The 19,680-nt window shown below is 40.2% G+C and overlaps 1 protein-coding gene across 5 annotated transcripts in view; it reads right to left on the bottom strand.

Annotated features, from left to right (window-relative positions):
• Window positions 1–565: 565 nt before the first annotated feature.
• cadm1a (cell adhesion molecule 1a) overlaps window positions 566–19,680 on the bottom strand; it is a 466,960-nt gene continuing 447,845 nt past the window's right edge. For all 5 annotated transcript variants that reach the window (XM_085289740.1, XM_085289742.1, XM_085289744.1 and 2 more), the window contains 2 exons: window positions 13,197–13,325; window positions 566–4,398 (listed from right to left, as the gene is read on the bottom strand). In XM_085289740.1, the coding sequence (XP_085145866.1) occupies window positions 4,280–4,398; window positions 13,197–13,325 (248 nt within the window). In that variant the 3' untranslated portion in view covers window positions 566–4,279. The remainder of the gene's footprint in view (window positions 4,399–13,196; window positions 13,326–19,680) is intronic.

The raw sequence follows: 19,680 nt of genomic DNA, 5'->3' as shown, positions 1-19,680 counted from the left end.
GACACTAGCAAAAGAATTTAATGGGAAGAAAACGACTTCAGTTGCACTGTAAGATAAGACCATAGTCAACGTTTTTTAAAACTTCACTGGGAATAATGGAAAATAAAATGATATGTACAATAACCTTATCGTTCTGTTATGCACCTAAGATTCGGAATAATTAAGCGTACTTAAATATATTTTTTTCACTTTCTTATGTTGGAAATTTGGGAGAACAAAAAAATATTTTTATAACGTAAAACACTCCTGGCATTCCAATCTGCAAAAAGTTTAATATTCACAAATAAAATATTAACGTATCAGCCTTAGGGAGAAGACAATATTCAGTTCTATTCCTTTATTGGCAAGTACATATTTTGAAGTCTGATTTAAATCAAAGCTGCCACATGTCACTGAAGCGAAATAGTGCTCACTGGAAAATACAAATCACACAATATCAGTCTTACAGATGAAAGTGACATCTGCTCTGTGATTCATAAAGCAACAATAACAAGTCAATCAATAGTTAAATCAGACACCAGACCGTGAAACATTTACCTAATCAGTTCCCCACCCCACCCCCACCCGTCCATTTAACAAACACAAAACAGTGTCGTCAGCATACAGTGTTAACTTTGTGATAAAATTACTTTGTGAGTCCAGAACTAATGAAAATGAACTCAAGTTTTAACAAGAAACAGATGGAGAGAGTTGGACACAACATCTTTGATTTTTGTCCACATCGTCTCTCCTGTAAATCCTATCTACAACTACCACATCCAAAACTAAAAATAACGTATCCACAGCTCCCCCCGTTCCACTTGCTGTGCTCTAAAATCACCCCGCCCCAAAACTTAAACGTTTTTAAATGCACAGATGGTCAAGAAAGTGTAATTTGCGCTGTGGATTTCACAAGAGCTATGTCTAAGAGCCACCCCAAATCTCAACATGGAAAGGCTGAATGTTGTCTTCATGCATGACCATGAAATATTAAAGCTATCACATTGGTAATGTGTCGCAATACGAGCTGCGCGTTAACAAAATCCAATCAAATGCTTTAACATAGCAACACAGTGTTAAATCATAGTGAGTGTACACATGGCAAGCAACACCATTAAGTGCCAAAGAATCCATAAATGCGCCAAACAGTGATGAAATGGAAAAGTGGTTTTCAGTGTCTTGATTTATTTATTCCAACATCTTATTGGTTTCTCTCAAAGAATCCATTTTATGAAGCTTAAAAAACATTTTTTCCTATTCAAATTAGAAAGTAATTTTAACAGTTAGCAACTTGCAAAGGGGGGCAAAGTCTGACCAAAGTGTTTCAAAGTCATTTTGAAACACATTTCCATCTCATTACAAAACAAGGGAAAGGTAAAGCAGGTTTAAGATTTGAGATTTTTAAACAGATTGCATTCATTTTATTTAGAAGCGTAATTCAGAAATCAAGCATCATCTTACGCTTACGATGCACTGCCATTACTTTTCAAATTTCTTGAAAATGGATTTAATGCAAAGCTTAACTGTTCCAATTCCACAGGTGTCCCATTTAATAAACAACAACAAATAATGTATATCAATAAACAAGCAAACATTAGTAATTCAGATTTTGAGCTGAAATTAACAGTATGTGGATGGTAAATAAACACTAGAAATCAAACTGCCACCTTTTCCTTGACTAATATGATTTAGTTTGTCCTCTTGACACTAGTTTTTCAACATTAGACCAACTTCACTTTAAAAAAATAAAACTGCTGCTGCTGATGTTGGGCACATGCTAACTTTGACAAATCTTTGAAGTGTGATGTAATATCACAACAGAAAAAAGCCACGAAATAAATATGCTTTAAGTGTTTCAAACTCTTGAAATTGTACACGGCATCTGAAACCACCAGCTTTATCCACCCACAGCTGTCACATGGAGAAAGGATTCATTAAGCGTGTTGCTTGCTGTGCGAACACATAATAATGAGAAACAATGTCACTGGTAAACCCACATTGCCATGTTGAAAAGCCAGAGCAATAATGCAAACCATGGATTAACACCAAGGACCACAACGTGTGTAATATGTCATCGTATGAACAATTAATTACTTCTGGTGTCCTCAGTGCTCCCAAACTGACATAGCGAAACAGATTCTCATTGGCTTTTGGCAGGTTGTACATAAACCATGATAGAGAAGCAAAAGCAACGGGTTCTAGCATGAGCATACATGCAAAATTAATATTTTGGTGTTCAAAAATGAATGAATTTGAGCAAAATTACGTACATTACATGGACAAAAGTACTTGGTCACCTATCCATTACACCTAAAGGAGCTTCTTAATGCCATGAAGCTCCTGGCACACAGATTTGTGCTGATGTTAATGCCAGAGGAGGGCTGGAGCTCTATAACTGTATGGCTAAGGTCCTGTGGTTTCACTTAGATTAGATGTGGAATACCTAGAAGGGAAGAAATTTCACAAACTGACTTGTTGCACTGGTGGCACATTGTTACAGTACCACGTTAGAATTCAGTGAGCTCCTTAGAAGAACCCATCCCGTCACAAATGTTCGTAAAAGTAGACCGCACGGCTCGGTGCTTGATTTTCTACAGCTGTGGCGACCCAAAACACCTGCACTCAAAGATACTTTTGTCCATATAGTGTATGGTGGTGAATGGCTGTGAATGGTTTGTCTCTCAGAACACTCTACTTCGAAGACATGTACTTTCCATAACACTTCCATATTTTACAGTTTGACAAAACTGACAATGAACGTGATACAGTAAAATCCACAAAGGTACTCCATTGTAATTCTAGTAAGTTGTAAAAAATATTTCTTAGTAAGGATTAGTGTACAATACAGTTGTGATGCCATTGGCTTGATTTACATTGGACTGTGTGTCAATGAGATAACGTGAACCTGCTAATGGGAGGACCTTGACTGCTATGTATCGTGTAGCTATGTACCGATTAGATGTAACTTAACTTTGAATGGGCTTCAGTTTGGAGTTATATTAAGGCTGGTTCTCTACTTGGAAAACTTGTTGTATGGCGTACACTACACCAGCAATGTCAGCTGCTGATTGGCAAATATTAACACCAAATATTTTTTTCCAACAGTCTTTTATTACAGAGGCATCTTGACTGAGGATGTGTCAAAACAATTTTAGGACAATTTACATTTTCTTACTTTCTCATTTATCATAAAAAATATTCTAGGGTGAGAGCAGATGGAAATCAATTGAAAACCAACATTACAACTCAATAAAAGCCGGTGGGAAGACAGGCCTTCCATTCAGCAAATAGAAGAAAAATAACACAGAGCAGAGGAAGAAATCAAAAATAATGAAATGGCAATGCAGTGAGGAAAAAATAATGCACTGCTTCTTTTCACTAAGGAATGTAATGCCTTAAAAGACAGTAATACAGAAGTATATCTGCTCTGCAAAAACAAAACCGAGGTTTTTAAATATGAATTTTCAAACTGAACCGGCCTGTTGAAATGGGAACATCCTTTTACATTAGCCTCTGTGCCTCTGTTTTAGTCGCGTTTCTTTCTGTGGTGTCGTGTGTGTGGTCCAGTACTATAAACCTGTTTCTCTTTTATGTCCTTTGTACAATGATATGTAAAGCGTTCCATGCATTTTTAGAGCTGTCAAAACTTCAGGGAGAAAGAGAAGAAAGTAATGGCTTGAGACAAATCACAGTATACTGGAAAGAGTTTTTGTTATGCAGGAGAGGATCCGTTTGTGCAGACACATTAAGAGACATTAATAAAGTGGCTGTGTAATTTTACCCTCATACAAAAGCCAACAGCACACTGATAATTACGAGGTGGGAAGATGAAACGGGAAAAGGGGAGCAACGAGGTTATGCAAACGATGATCAACACAAATGCAAAATATGGGTAGAACCAAAAGATTTCGAACAAGGCACAGAATTTTCTGCAAATGGTTGAACTAAATACAATTTGTACCAGCAGTTAGGGAGGTGTTGAATGGTGAAGCTCTCTACAGTGATTTCTGGCACACCCTCCCACCCATCCCTGTATACTGAAAACCCCAGACCCTAACATTTTTTATCCTTTTTTGATTTTTTCTTTTTTTAAACACACACAACATTCCATCTACATCTGCAGACTAGACTAGACAACGGCTTAAAACCAGGCCTTTCTTTAAAATCCCGTGTCTCTTCTACCCCTCCACCGAACCGATTCCAACCCCTCTGTCAACCCCCACCTTTTCCCCCTCTCCCCGTCCCAAAAAACCCTTCAGTGTCCCAAGCAGGACATTGGAGGTGAGGGGTCCTGTTCTGATTAGATGTAGTACTCCTTCTTTTCATCAGAATTGGTGTGGCCACCCTCGGCATTGATGATGGCTGTATCTGCATCCGCTGCGTCGTCTGCTCCTTTGGCTTCATGTGTGAAGTAGGTACCTGAGGAGGACAGGATGGAGGACAGTGTCACGAACTGGATAATAGCCTGCTGCTCAGATGATACAAAAGATTAAAATGTGGCTCTCCATCTCACAGCACCCAATTATGCAAATCCTTCACTGTGTGGCCATTTACATATACCGAACACCAGCAAGCGGCGATATTCAGATTACACAGCGTTTCCCCTCACTTTCCTTTATGATTGGCACATGAAAATCAGGGTTTCAAAATGATCTTGAGTGTCAGGAAGAGTGTTGCTCACACCTTCAAATTAACCTTGTCAAGTTCACACAAAAAGGGACTAGCCAGCCACTTCAAACCTAATTTACAAGAGTTATTCACAGCCTATCAAAGTAGAGGCGATGATGACAATATTTTAGGAAGAATGAGGGACAGTAGTGCCACATTAAAAGCACAAATGCTGCCTGAAAAGAGAGAAACAAGGTGCTGGAGTGCTGCAAAAAAGGCTGGCTAGAATATTATGCAGACCTGAAAAAGAACGTTTACCCTGTCTGTTCTAAGGTTTTACGTATCAGAACACAGTAAACAAAATATCATCTAGTCCTTAGCATGTGTTAAATTAATTCAAATGTAACCTTGACCTCAGATGAACAACATCATCATTTATTTAACAAAGATTGAGGCAACATCCAGAAGTAGTGTGTGAAAAACTAAGTATACCTCATGATTCAGTAGTTTCAAAAACAACCTGTTAGCAACAATACCGTGATGTAACTGATTTCTGTATGACTTTGTCACCTCTCACATTGCCAGGAAGGAATTTTGGATCCACTCTTCTTTACGTTGCTTTAGACCAGGGATCAGCAACCCTGGGCACACGTGCCAGGGGTTAACTGATGGCACAACTGTAGCTTGTAATCGGAAGGTTGCCGGTTCGAGCCCCGGCTCGGACAGTCTCGGTCGTTGTGTCCTTGGGCAAGACACTTCACCCGTTGCCTACTGGTGGTGGTCAGAGGGCCCGGTGGCGCCAGTGTCCGGCAGCCTCGCCTCTGTCAGTGCGCCCCAGGGCAGCTGTGGCTACAATGTAGCTTGCCATCACCAGTGTGTGAATGTGTGTGTGAATGGGTGGATGACTGGATATGTAAAGCGCTTTGGGGCCCTTAGGGACTAGTAAAGCGCTATATAAATACAGGCCATTTACCATAGCTGGACTGGCCATCGAGCATACCGGCCGATGTTGATTTTTCATTTTTATGGGCCGATGTTTTGTTTAGTTTTTTTGTAAACATTGAAAGGTGGTGGATTGGCCAGATGCTGGCCGGTGTGTAAAAATAACTTAGTTGTTTGGTGGTGGCTGTGGCGGAGCTTCCACAGAGGCAGGTGGATGAGAGAAAGGGGAGGCAGGAGGAGGAGAGACCCGAGGCGACCTGCAGTCTATCTGGGTCAGATATAAACCAAGTTTAGGTGGAGTTTATTTTCGTTGTGCTGACTTTTTACAGTCAGTTACAATAACTCGTACTGCGTACTAGCTAGCATGACGGAGTTTCTATACAGCTAGGCGGGTGATATGATGTTAGTGATAGTGAACTTTATTCATAAGGTTAGTTAGTAGAGTTGCCGTCCCATAAAAAGTGTAATCGTTCCGTATTCAGAGAAAATATTATGCGTTTCGTGTTGAGCTGAAAAAGAACACAGTTTGTCCCGGACTTCAGCTAGAATGGAAAAAGACACAAAGCTGGAGTTATTCTGTCTTTATGCTGCAGCTGTCTCTTCTCCTCTCATCCTCTCCCCCTCCCTCTCCTGTTGCTACTTCAAGCGTGAAACTGATCAATGATCAGCTGATCGGCTTTTCTCTCTTGTTTGTTTATCCCCCACTTTGCGCCAGAAAGAAAAAACCAGCTGATGTCACGGTAAACAACAGCAGCACGTTTAAGCTTGATCAGCTGTTGTTAGAATTGATGTAATATTAATTTCTAGTATCAGCTGATGTTTGCTGGAGCCACAGCAGTAAAAGCTGCTGGTCATGATATCAGTTTGGATATGTGGTGAGAGGGAAACATGAAGATGAAACCAGGAGATGTCCTTACTGAATCATCAGAGCTGAACAGGTGATGGAGAAACAGGTTTACCTTTTAGGTGACATGAATGAGTTGAAGGGAAGTTATGAACTGTTTCTGAGAGACAAATAACACCAGGATCATTTTATAAGTAGCTGACAGCTGGTAACTGTGCAGGGGTGGGTCTAGCAAAGTTTTGCCAGGGGGCCAGGTAGGGCATTAATAGGGAGAGGGGGGCACAAAGAAATACTTTTCTTTCTTATTCTCATTAAAATGTCTAGCTTTTATTAAATAATTATCTGAATCTTACAACCAAAGTTTTTATTTGATGTAAAATGTATAGAAATCATCTGACCATCTGCTTCAAGATCTGTCCGCTCAGCGCAGCATCAGCACCGCGGAAATACACGGATACATCCGTGGACTCAGGACAGAATTCACTATGTGTTTTTGGGACTTTCAGGTGTATGGACCAATGTTTTCTTTTCTGATCAAACCAGAAAGCGTTAATGAGCAGCTGGATTTGCCGTGCATTAACTGGCTGGACACAGAGGACATCGAAATACAGCTGATTTGACTCTGTGGGGGTCAAAGTTTGCAGAACTACAAACGCAGCTGGATTTGTTGCTGTATTTGGCTCTACATATCTGAGTGTCCTCAGGTAGCCGTCTGAATGCTGGACACTCGGAGACCTGTATCTCTGAGTGGGAGACCAGAGATCACATTAACATGTGTATCTCTGTAGTAACAAACATGCCACATTGGCCCAGTTTATTTTTCTTATCATTGGTGTGAGGAGACCATAAGTAGCATTTGCATTTTCTGTTGTACAGTCCATTTGCTATTATGGATAAAAAGTGTTGTTTTTTTGTTTCAAAATAGCTGATAACTATTCGCTGATAGTTGCCAACATCTACAAACAAATTTAATTCTATAAAGTTGTTCTATATAGTGTGTAACTGTTAATATAGAGCGTTATTAAAATTATTGCTAATGCAATCGTATGGCACATTGCACATAAGCATTTCACTGCATATCGTACTGTGTATGACTGTGTACGTGACAAATAAATTTGAATTTGACATTGACTTCTGAGGAAATTTTAGATGGCAGTCATCATGCTTCAGACCATTGAGGCTTGCATACATTCCTTCATGCACAGCTCTCTTAAGGTCTCTTTGCAACACTCTGACTTTTTCAAACATGTTGTTGTAGAGTTTCTGACTGTCCTGCTGCATGACCCAATTTTGGCCAAGCTTCAGTTGTCAAACAGATGGTCTCACATTTGACTCTAGACTACTTTGGTCTACAGAGGAGTTCATGGTCGACTCAATGCAATATGGTCAAACATCTCCACTCTCATCTGCCCAAAGGACATTGTTACAGAAGTGTTTTTCAGAAGCAACTTTTCAAATCTAAGCTGTGCTGCCAAACAAACTGTACTTGTTCCGTCTTTTTCTAATTGTATTGTCATGATCTTTGACATTTAACATGATAACTGAGGTCTGTAGAGTCTGAGATGTAGCTCTTGGGGTTTTTTCAGTTTCTTTGAGTATTGCACAGTCTGACCTTGAAGTGAATTTCAGACGTCCACTGCTGGCAGACTGGCAGCTGTCTTGGATGTTTTTTTGTGAATAATCTTTCTAGCTGTAGAATGCCAGACTCTATTATTCGGAAATGGACTTATTACCTTTCCCAGACTGATACAAAGCAAAAATTGCTTTTCTAAGATCATTGCCTTTTTTTTTCTCCTTGGAATTTACACCTTTATATTTCCAGACCAGAAAACCGCCGAAAACGTCTGCTTTTATAGAGGTGCCTCCACTTGCAGATGATCAATTAATCAAGTGCATTTGATTAGCAGCAGCTGGCTGCTACTTACCCTCTTCATTTCTATGGAAGCAGTAAGGATATACTGTAGAGGTATGTAAGGACAACACGAGAGATCCCAATATTTTACTCCAACTTTAATCTGGGCTTCAATCACACAACTGAACACTCAAAGCGCCAAAGGCTAACCCTCTCACTTCCCTTCACACTGGGTGTGAGTGGAGCCACCTAGTGTTTTTTACACTGCACCCATGTGAAAACTTTTTCTTTTATGCTGTATATACTATAAAGCATGTATAAAGCAAGAAAATAAATTGAATATATATATGTGTATATATTAGGGCTGCCACGATTAATCGACTACTCGTGATTATGTCGACTATTAAAATCGTCGACGACTAATTTAATAGTCGACGCATCGTTTGAAGCTTTGTAAGATCACAAAAGACGCAGGAATAAGTAGTAGGATTTAAGAGTGTAATAACAGACTGAAACAGAAGATGGCAGCACTGCATGTACAAGGATGCCAGCTGCCGTTAAACCCCGAAGAAGAAGAAGAAGAAGCAGTGTCCGGTATTGTAGCTGTGTCCAAATTCAGGCTGTGCCTGCATTTGTAGGCCGATTACGTTACAGCGACACGACGAAGACTGTCCAAATTTGAAGACTCCGACAAGTGCGCCCTTCATTTCCCCAGATTTGAAGGATGGGTCGGGTGTATACTTTGTGGCCCAACCTATTCCAGAATTCATAGCGCGGCCCTGCTCAGTTTCCAACAATGGCGGCAGCTAGTTTTAATGTTACTCTTATTATTCTTTCTGGGTCACAAAATAAACGTTTAACATATTTTCAGGTGAGAATGTAACTGTGTAAACTTCAAATATCTGCTTGGTTTATCGAGACATCACATATTTTCCAAAGCGCTCTGACGTTTTCGGAGACGTCTGTTACCCACCAGCTCGATAGCTAGCTGGGTTCAAGGCTCACTAGAGCCGGTGAGAACACCGGACTCCCGGCAAATCATTTTCAAACCCACTGCCATCTTTCGCTATCAGGTTAAACATGATATATAAGTCACTTAGATAACTTAAAAATGTTATTGTTTGGCTTTTTTCAGTATTTTATTTGTTCCTGAGTAAATCGGTTTGGCTGAGATTAAAGTTATAGTTTTCACACAGCTGAATAAATGTCAAGCAGACAACTGACTATCAGATGCTCGAGAATATACTCCGGTGTCCTGTTATATTTCAGATAGCAAGGAGCAGACGGCTGAATTTATTAAACTTCACTGAAACAATCTGCAAATTTCATTAAAATCTAATAAACTATCATCTTGTCTTTATTTTTAGTTAGCACATACTAACTAAAACAGCACACACTGGCTGTAGCTCTGGCAGCCACTAACCAGAAGGTCGGTGGTTCGATCCCAGGCTGCTCCAGTCTGCATGCCAAATATCCTTGGGCAAGATACTAACCCCATGTTGCTCTCCGATGCATCCATCGGACTGTGAATGTGTATGAATGTTAGATACTCAGCACTTAAGAGCTTAGAAGTGCTTGTGTGACTGGGTGAATGAATTAGTTGTATAAAGCGCCTTGAGTGCTCAGACAGAGTAGAAAAGCGCTATATAAGAACCAGTCCATTTACCATTTACCTTAAAGCTGTAAGCTAATGATAGTTATATAAGAGCAGATGCATGCTGGTGCAATAAGCTGTACGTTTTACGTCCAGTGGATGATGATCTGATTAGTCGACTAATCGCAAAAATAATCGGTGACTAGTCGACTATCAAAATAATTGTTTGTGGCAGCCCTAGTATATATATAGTTATGAAGTTATGATGTGGAATATATATATTTGTATTCCACATCATAACTTCATAAAATTATTAATGTGTCTCAATTTGGCAGAAGTTTGAACAGTAATATCAGACTTTTGTGGTCCTCCAACCTTATCTTCAGTTAATACAAATCTGCTGCTTCACTTACTCTCAGGGCTGTGGGTCCCTTCAGGTAAGTGTGATGTTGAGTAATTATTGGAAAGTTTTTAAAGAGGTAGTTAAAAGTTGCCTGAGACAATATTTCTGTTCTAATTCAAATATTTTCTGAGTGGCTGCTGCAGCCTCACATCTGCATAGGTGTAGCCACCAAATGACACCAACCCCCCCCCCCCAAAAACAACAAACAAAAACCTCCCTCCTCGCGATTATTATTATTGTTCCGTCATGAATATTTATACTTGGCCTCCAGGCACTCTACCTTGTAAACAGTTTACCTCTCATAATATACACAATTAGTCAAAGTGGCCTGAATTTTTATTTGTACTTGCATCTTATTGCTGTTTTATATTGAAAACATGTTGCGAGTCGCCTAAGAGGAAAGCAGCATTGTGACAATAATTCCAAAGTGAACACTAAAGGATACGTCCAGTTTATTACAGCTTATATTTCATAGTTTTGCCAGTCAGTTTCAATATCTCTGCATGAGCCAAAGTAACTGCTGAGATCTGGAACCAGCAGAGACAGATGTGTTAGGACTCATGAACAGCTGGATGATTTGGCAGGGTGTAAAATGCCAAAAGTTTAGCAAGACTGTCCAAATCATTTTATGAGAAGTGGGCACAAAATAGGCCCGAAGTGAACCCGTTTTCCCCTATTTTTCCTTACAAAGGTCCCAATTCCACAGTGGGTCAAAGTTGAGGAAGTTGGTCTGTGAGGTGTAATGGATGTTTGGACAGTAATTTCAAAGTTGCTTTCTCCTCTAAATAAGTTTGACCAACCTGGGGGGGTTGTTTCTGACTTCTCTGATTGTCTGACTGCACCTGTTTCTTTCTCCCTCTAACGCTTTTTTCTTCTTCTTTTTTTAAGCAATGTTTCTGCACCTCTAGATCTCAGTATTGGATTATGGATTTCAATTCTTTTATTACTGACGAAAGTGGCTGAAAACATTATATACAGAATAGCAACCAAGTTGTAATAAACTAGAGTTATCCTTTAAAATCTGCACTGCTGCACTCGGTAACACAACAGTGGGACTGCTTCACATGGCTGTGTGCCTGGTCTTCGGTGTCAATAAGTCACGTCAGTCGGAGTCAGCTAGACAGAGGCTGTTTTTGTGTGTTGATTTGGGAAACAGTTGTACGAATCACTGGAGCTACTGCAAACCTCACTGCCTCAAAGTTTCACTGCACCGCTAAGATCTACCAGCAAGCAGCTTGCATGTTGCTTCTAGACACAAATGTGAGGAGCCACTCAGAGTTCAGCACCACTGAAATAAGAGCACATTTCCTCTATACTTTTAATTTGCCTCATTTACTGTACTTCCTCTCTAAAGTGGTTAATGTACCCAATTCATTTCCCCCCGCATAAGAAACATCAAAGTGTGAAATGTGTTATAGATTCTAATTATTTCTCTGTTGTGAGGACGGCATACAAGATTTGTTATACTATGCGGCAGGACTGCATGAAAAATGTAATTTTACTCATCATCAGTAACCCATAGCCTTAATAGCTGCCTTTCCATCATTTTGATAGCAACCATCCATTGATGTAATAAGTCGTTTTTGCAGAAACAAAGTAAAGAGGCTACACTTGACAAACTGCCTGCTGGGACAGATAATGCTTAAAAGGAAAGCTGCTGTGAAATAACAGGTACTTCTTAAAAATGATACACAAAATTTAAATGTATCATATGGAGCTTTTGGGTATGCCTTGCTAATAGTGGATTAGACCCCCCCTTTTGCCGTCAGAACTGCCTTCTTCGTGGCATTGATTCAACAAGGTGCCGGAAACATTCCTCAGAGATTTTGCTCCATGTTGACATGATAGCATCATACAGCTGCTTCAGATTTGACAGCTGAGCATCTATTATGTGACTCTCCTGTTCCAACATATCCCAAAGGTAAATGGTAAAAAGTAACAAGACTTGTTCGTACACAGCAGCTTCGCTCTCTACTTGAGGACTCAAAGTGTTTTATACAGTTCTTATTCACCAATTGATACAGGTTCAAACAAGCACTGGTTTCTATCTGACATTCACACAAATTTACACCCAGATAAACGCATCGGGAGCAACTCAGGGTTGCCCAAGGACACTTTGGCATCTGGTCATTAGATGACCCACTCTACCTCCAGAGGCACAACCAGCCTTCAAATGTGCTCTATTAAACTAAGGCCGTTTGAGTACAGGGAATGCATTGTCACATTCAAGAAAAGCAGTTTGAGATGATTTGAACTTTGTGGCATGGCCGGAAGTAGCCATCAGAACACGGGCACACCATAGTCATAAAGGGATGGCGGGTCACGCTGGTAGTGTGTGTCAAGCCTGAACTGTTGATACAAGGCAGGATAGATCCATAATTTCATGTCATTTACTGCATATGTTATCTCTTATCCAAATGTTGCAACAGAAATAGAGACTCATCGGACCATATAGCATTTTTCGAATCTTCAATTGTCCATGTTTTTTGAGCCCAGGTTAATTGTAGCCTCAGTTTGCCGTTCTTAGCTGGCAGAAGTTGTGCCCGGTGTGGTCCCGGTGTGCAACTTTAGCCCATCTGTATTCAGAGATGCTCTTCTGCATTAGTTGAGGTTAGTTTACTGACTGTTGCCTTCCTATCAGCCTCGCATCAACATGAGATTCCCCCCCAGAGCACTGATGCTCACTGGTTCTTTTCTCACCTTTGGACTATTCTCTGTAAACCTAGATATGGTTGTGTGGCATCTCAATAAAGAAGTTTCTAAAATACTAGAAGACCAGACCAGTCTGTTTGGCACATTGCTCTGCTGTCCAGTTTGTGCTTCAACGGGTCATCTTGACCATGCCTAAATGCATAAATGTATTGAGCCATTTGATTGGCTGATTTGATATTTGTGCTAATGAGCAGTTGACCCAACTGTATCAACATTCAAACATTTAGCAACTTTGTTTTTAGACATTTCCTATATCTACTACCTTTGTGTCTTGCAAAGTAGCGTCCCAAGACAATGAGTAGACAGAGCATAGCGAACACGACCACAGCCACCACTCCTCCGATAACTGCATGGTCCACTGTTCTGGGTGCTCCTTCTCCGGCTCGTGAATCTGAATGGGAAGAAAAAACAAAATCAGTAACAGTGCTACTAAAACTTCTCCTGACATTGAGAGAATAGCGATCAGCCACCAAATCCCTACCACACAGTCTGAGAGTTAAAGTGATAGAAATGAAGATTATATTTAATACAAGGCATTTAGATAGAGGAACTTTGGAGCAGCAATGCCTAAGATGCACTGCTTTAACAAAACCGAAGATTTGGACTTAACCCATACACTCCAGTAAATCCAGAGCTGCCTGGTTGACTGTCATGACTGTCGCTCTTGTGTTTCAAAAGAAATGAATTTAATACTGCTTTACTCTTCCTGAACGAGCTCAGTGGAAGAAATAAACACATGCAGACACAGATGTCAGCAGTCTTGTGCAGAAATTTAACGTATGTGTTTTTTGATGGAAAAACATGTTGACACAGGTCCTTTCGTAATCATATGGAGGTCCAGAGGGTGTACTAAGAAGCAAGTTTGACATAGCAAGTGTTTCTTTGTGTTAGCTCAGTGGGACATAATGGGTATCACAAGGGTGGTTATCAACTTCCTTTGTTAAAGCAGGCTTTCTGCTTCAGGCTCTGCACGCGCTCACATAAAAGGGGGGCGTTTGACGCGTTCGACATTTCTTCTAAATGGACCGATCAAGACCGACCAGCTTCAGTAAGAAGGAACAGTACAGACAGAGTTATGAAGAATATTAAAAAGTTGTTACTGAAAAGCAACAATGGTGCTGCAAATAAGGAGAGATCGTTCATTTTGTAAAATCACAGGTTAACATATATATATATTAATACTTAGTGTACACTTACTGACATTTATTCAACTTTACAACTGTACTCAAAAAGGGTGTAATCCCTTCAATGCAGGGAAAATCAAGGAAGCCAATTCAGTTTTTGACCAAATCAACTTACTAGACTGATTCGTTCAGCGATCACACACACATATGGCTCAGTAAGCTATATGTTTAGATATTGACAGGATAAGAAATGGTAAAATGTGATTCTTACAGGTGAGCTGTTCAGGGCCAGGATGCATGTTTAGCTTGTGACACATACAACATACCACGCGTCGATCCTATGTTAACAACACCAAAGTCACAATTATACCACAATTTTTCCTCACTGTACTCAAACTATGTGTCCAAACCTCATCAGCAGTTTCAGTTTTTAACTAGTGATCTTAATGCCTCTTTTATGTCGTTTGTTTTTCATTAGCATGCTGAGCTCTTTATCTTAAGTAGAATTTCGCTGCATGTATAGTAAGACCTCTGAAGTCATGGTCACGATATGTGATAACCCTATATTTTAAATAACAAATAGCTAAAAATGAGTTAATAAATAGTTTTTAGAACTTTTTTGTTCTAATTACAGAGACTTGCAAGAACAATTGATTGCCTAGGGTTGGACTTGGTTATAACCAAAGGGTTAATATAGTGACACACATCACGCATTACGCTGTGCAATTTGTGTTGTTTTGATTGCTCCATAGTTGCTCTCCCACAAGACAAAGAAGGACTTTTTTCTTTTCCTGAGTTCAGTCTGGCCCCTTTGTCTCTTGCTGACATTTTAATAACCACTGTACGAAATTGCCACAACAATAACTGTTTGGATTGCAATCAAGAATTGATTAAGAATAACCATAGTCATACCAAACGAGAAATTATTCAGTATTGTACCTTTCATTAAGAATCTGCTCGCCACGGCTTGTGTATCGTTGTGAGGTTTCATGATTAGAAAAATAAGTCTTTAAAATGTTTTTTTGTATGCAACCGTGCCTAAACAAAACAAACTTTCACAAATTATTAACACAGTGGGGATAGTTAATCAAGTTTCAGAGCAGGAGTTGGGTTAAAAAACAACACAAAAAACATCTGTGACTGGGCAACAGTCCCCTAAAGTCCTTGGTTGCAATGCTGTGTGAAAGCTATTGATCATGTGTAGGGATCCATGACAACCCTAAGTTAATATCCATTTGCCGACGTGATTGGTCCTTCATGGGACAAAGCATGAGGACATTTCTTTCCCCACATTATGCCCCAGGAAGGTGAACGGCTGCTGGAGAGAAGATTCACATGGCTGAACGCTGCACTGAGATGTGACCTGGGCTTCATTGTGTATTCATGAAGCACATTTGTATTCAACATAATATACATGTACAGGTACATTTACGTGCTTTTAGCTTATTTTGATACCATTACACCAACCTTCATTTCCACACTAATGCTTTCTTTTCTTTCTTTCTTTCTTTTTTTACTGAAAATATTTACAGAAGCCTGGAAACTGAACAACGTCCAGTTCTTAGCATTCAGTTCACACATGGAGCAGACCTTCAGCCCCACCATCCATTAGCTGAAGTAACTCACTAAAAACCCCTCCACATGCTTCTCCAGCCTAGTTCTACACGGGGGATTTGCTGAGTGAGCTCCAGAAAACAGAAAGAGCCAGGCTGCAATTGATTAACGAATAACAGAAACAGAGAGAGAAACATCATGGATACCATCCCTACACACCTGCATTACCCAACCTGAAGGAATGGAGTTGGGAGTGGGGAGGGCAGCGCAGTGCTACCTGTCAAACTCAACAAAACATTACCTGATAGATCTAATAGGTTATTTTGACTTCAGATTTTCTTTTTTAGTGCTGGGCAGATTCAATTAAACTGAGCAGGAATCCTTCTGACATCCAATTCGCTCTTGTCAGGCTGCAAGAGCTTTGCTTTAACACACTTTCCTATTACGATGTTAATGTGGACTTTGGCTTTCGGGGAGGGGAGATTACGTGTGTGCGGCGTGGTCAGGGTGGTGGAGGTGGATCGGACGGTTGCAGAGGATCAGTCCTGATTGTCTATATCAAACTTTCCTCCTTTAAATTAATTTAAGATGAAAGGAAGGCAGAGAACATCAAAGTCTCCACAAGTCTTTGCATAATATTATGTTGCTATTTAGAATAATAAGCCCTGCCTTATGGATTTACATGCATAAGATGAAGTCTTTTTCCTTGTAGGAGGGATATGTGTAAACTGTGGTCTGGCACTAGAAGGAAGATTTGGGCTTATAAAACAGCACTGCCTTTAATTTATTAGAGCGGGCATTCTGTTAATATGTGTGTCTTGCAGTATCTCATTTAAACCCAGGCCGTACCGAATAAATCAGTCTGTGCCGACAAGAGCAACTTGTCTGCGATTTTTTTGCAGTAGGAGACTTTACAAAACTAGTTGCCAAACAGTTGTATTCTGGTAGTATTGCTATATCAAAGCAAGGTCTCCAAGCATCTATGCCATTTTGCAGTTAAGTTTCAACCCTGCAGTAATTGTGCCACTTTGTTGAGAAATTTATGTTAATGTAACGTTTAATTCTGTGTCATGTGAATGACTGTGTCTTTCACTAGCCTGGCCCACGTCCTGATTTTATGTTTGACAGCTTTTTAGTAGGTAAAGGTGAATGGCTTGGACATGAATTGAGCTGCAGTTTGGGGAAGGCCTCGAAGGGGATTGGCGGTGGCTACCGGGCCGCGAAGAAGATAATTGAAGAAGATAAAGAATTGAAAAGGCAAGGGAGGGTGGGGCACATAAACGGGAATGACCACTTGTAGGACTGAGGGAACCTATATAGATGAGAACCAAAAGGAGCGTGTTTGGAGGCGTGGTCCCGCTCCTGAAATTCCGATACTTAATCTCCAAATAGAAGTTAATCACGGCATCATCACAAAGAGATCGTGTGCCATCTTTATCCCATTCAGCTGCAAACTGATAGCAGACTAACTCCACCCAATTGCTGTTTTATCGCCATCTTGATACATTAAAGTTGCCAAAAAGGCAAAAAACTGTGAGTTCTCAAAGATCTGGTGTCTGTCTTTAAAGCAACCATTTCAAGAGCAATGACAGTGCAAGCTCATTGCACACATCTGCAGTAATTTCGGTTGTGCTATGACACAGCACAATGGGTTTTGGTTCGTTTTACCTTCTAGTTTTTCCCTATTTGGCTATCTTCAGCCCTGTCCTCATTATTTTCTTTTCTGTTTAACTGCTTCCCCAACCCCAATTACCCCTGTGATTGGCTATACAGTCTTGTCTTCCCCTGTGTTGGATAGCATGTTTTGTCACGTGGATTCTTCTTGTTCCCTTTGCTTCTTTGTGCATGCCTGGACTTCTGGATTTATACCTTTCCTTTTACTCAACCCTGAGGAATGTTTTCATCAGCTATTAAACTTGCTTTTTGTTGAATTATTCAGTCTCCAGTGTCCTGCATTTGAGTCCACTCATCTGTGAATCATAACAGTCGCAGCAGCAGCATTAAGTTCTTGGTAGAATGACAAAGCCAACAATTTCTGTCTTAATCAAACCAAAAAAGCAGAAAAATGTTCTGCTTTTAATGAGGCCTGTTTGCAAGCCAAAACTGTGTTAAAGTGCTGTCAATTTCTGCAAGCACTCAGTCCCAGTCATACCATACAAAGCAATTTGCATGTCATACCAGTGAGTATCACTTATGAGCAATTACTGTCACCCAGTAAAATACAGTACATTTGCGTTATTATCTCACATTGGAAGTCAAACTTTAAATTGCACGGATCATTGTTTTAGCAATCAAAGGAGTGCAAATTCAAAACAATTTCAAGTTTTGCCTTTCCATAAAAGTCACTTCTGTCATGAATAAATAGCATCTGAGAGCCACATCAAAATGGGAATTGTGACAGTCTATTCCCTGTAGCTGCAGCACTTTGTATTAATTACAAAACAAGATAGAAACAAAAGCATAGTTACAGTAAGCACTTCCACAAACAATAATATCCCAAAGCAACCCCAGCCATTTATAAAATCATATTAAAGAGCCAGCTCTCAAGTCAACCAAAGTTCATCAAAAATCCAGTCATAGTAATGCCTCGAGGGCCAGTGCTCAAGATAAGGTTTAAATCCTGTATTTCCCTGCAACTTATACTTCTACTACATATGTGCCGCTTAAACAATGCTACAGCTTCAGCAGCATCCATCCATCCACCCATCCATCCATCCAGCCATCCATCCATCCATCCAGCCATCCATCCAGCCATCCATCCATCCATCCATCCATCCATCCAGCCATCCATCCATCCATCCATCCATCATCTTCTGCTTATCCAGTTCAGTTTCTCTTTCTGCCTTAGCCTTGTAACGAACTGGCCACTTGTCAGTAAAGAAATATGCAGAACAAAGAAATCTAAAGTACACCTACTCATATCTTAACAAACAGCCATAAAACAGAGACATATGGCTGTCACCAACACAGCTGGCTCTTTGTCTGTGCAGATGAAACAATTGCAGTGTTTGCCTTTATAAAATTCTTGTTTACTTATCGATTAAACAATCTTTGAGTGTCATGTCTCTCTCTTCTAATGCCTCTGATCCATTAGATATATATTGCTGGGGTTACAACTGAAAACAGTGTTCAAATTTCCCACACAGGATAGCCATTAACACAGAGATGGTTGTTCCTTTCTATGGTTTTGATACCAGGAAAAAAGCTCTTATTAGATAATTCTACAATAAAAATACATTGAGAGAAAAGGTTAGGGAGTCAGAAGCGAACTCAGCTGCTGTCCTTCAGTTTAGCTCCTATACTGCAGCAGCACCACTAATAAAACCTGCAGAATCTTTTAAATCACTGGTGAAGCTGTTTAGTGTGTTGATGAGGCCAAATGGGTTATTAAAGGGTTTAATGTAGCTTTACTTGGTTGCTGCAGCACATTCTGAAAAAGAAACATTCATCTCAGAACGGAACAGCCAGCAGAGCCACCAAACATCATGGGGAAAAAGCTGGAGTACTACTTTATGTTTAGAGGTTATGTACTGTGCTGTCACTTCAGAATATAATTATGAATGGTTCATCGAGGATGGTTTATCAAACAAGGTGTCCGAAGGGCTAAGCCGAGAATGCAACTGTCAATCAAGCGTGGTCATTTTAGAAACATCCACCTTATTTGGAGATGTGAACTATCTCATTTCATAGGGCGTGTTGACAGAGGCTTGATTTGAGACAGAGGAGATCTCCTAATTGGATCTTCTAATCTGCTAATTAAGCATTAGTGATTTCACTGGTGTGCCCATACTGCTTGTAGATAGAGGGGCAATCAGAATAACAGCAGTACTATGTGGGTGGGGTGTCATAAGAGCACATTGGCTTGTCAAGATCCACTTCCATTGCCAACAACACTCTCGGTTAAAGAGTGAATGTAATTAAAGTCCCAATGAACCCATTCATTGAACCTATTTAAAAATGTCAGTTAAATCCTTTGCCTCTCGGGTAGCGAACCACACTGCTTACATACACAGTGACTTGGCCTAAGATTTATTGAGTCTTTTTCGAAATGTCAAAAAAAGGGGTGTC

Source organism: Mchenga conophoros, linkage group LG10, assembly GCF_057382185.1.
Source record: "Mchenga conophoros isolate Kocher_MC1m ecotype Shallow Benthic linkage group LG10, M_conophoros_male_GT1.1, whole genome shotgun sequence".
In the NCBI taxonomy this organism is placed as follows: domain Eukaryota; kingdom Metazoa; phylum Chordata; class Actinopteri; order Cichliformes; family Cichlidae; genus Mchenga; species Mchenga conophoros.
This window is presented reverse-complemented; position numbering and strand designations above follow the sequence as displayed.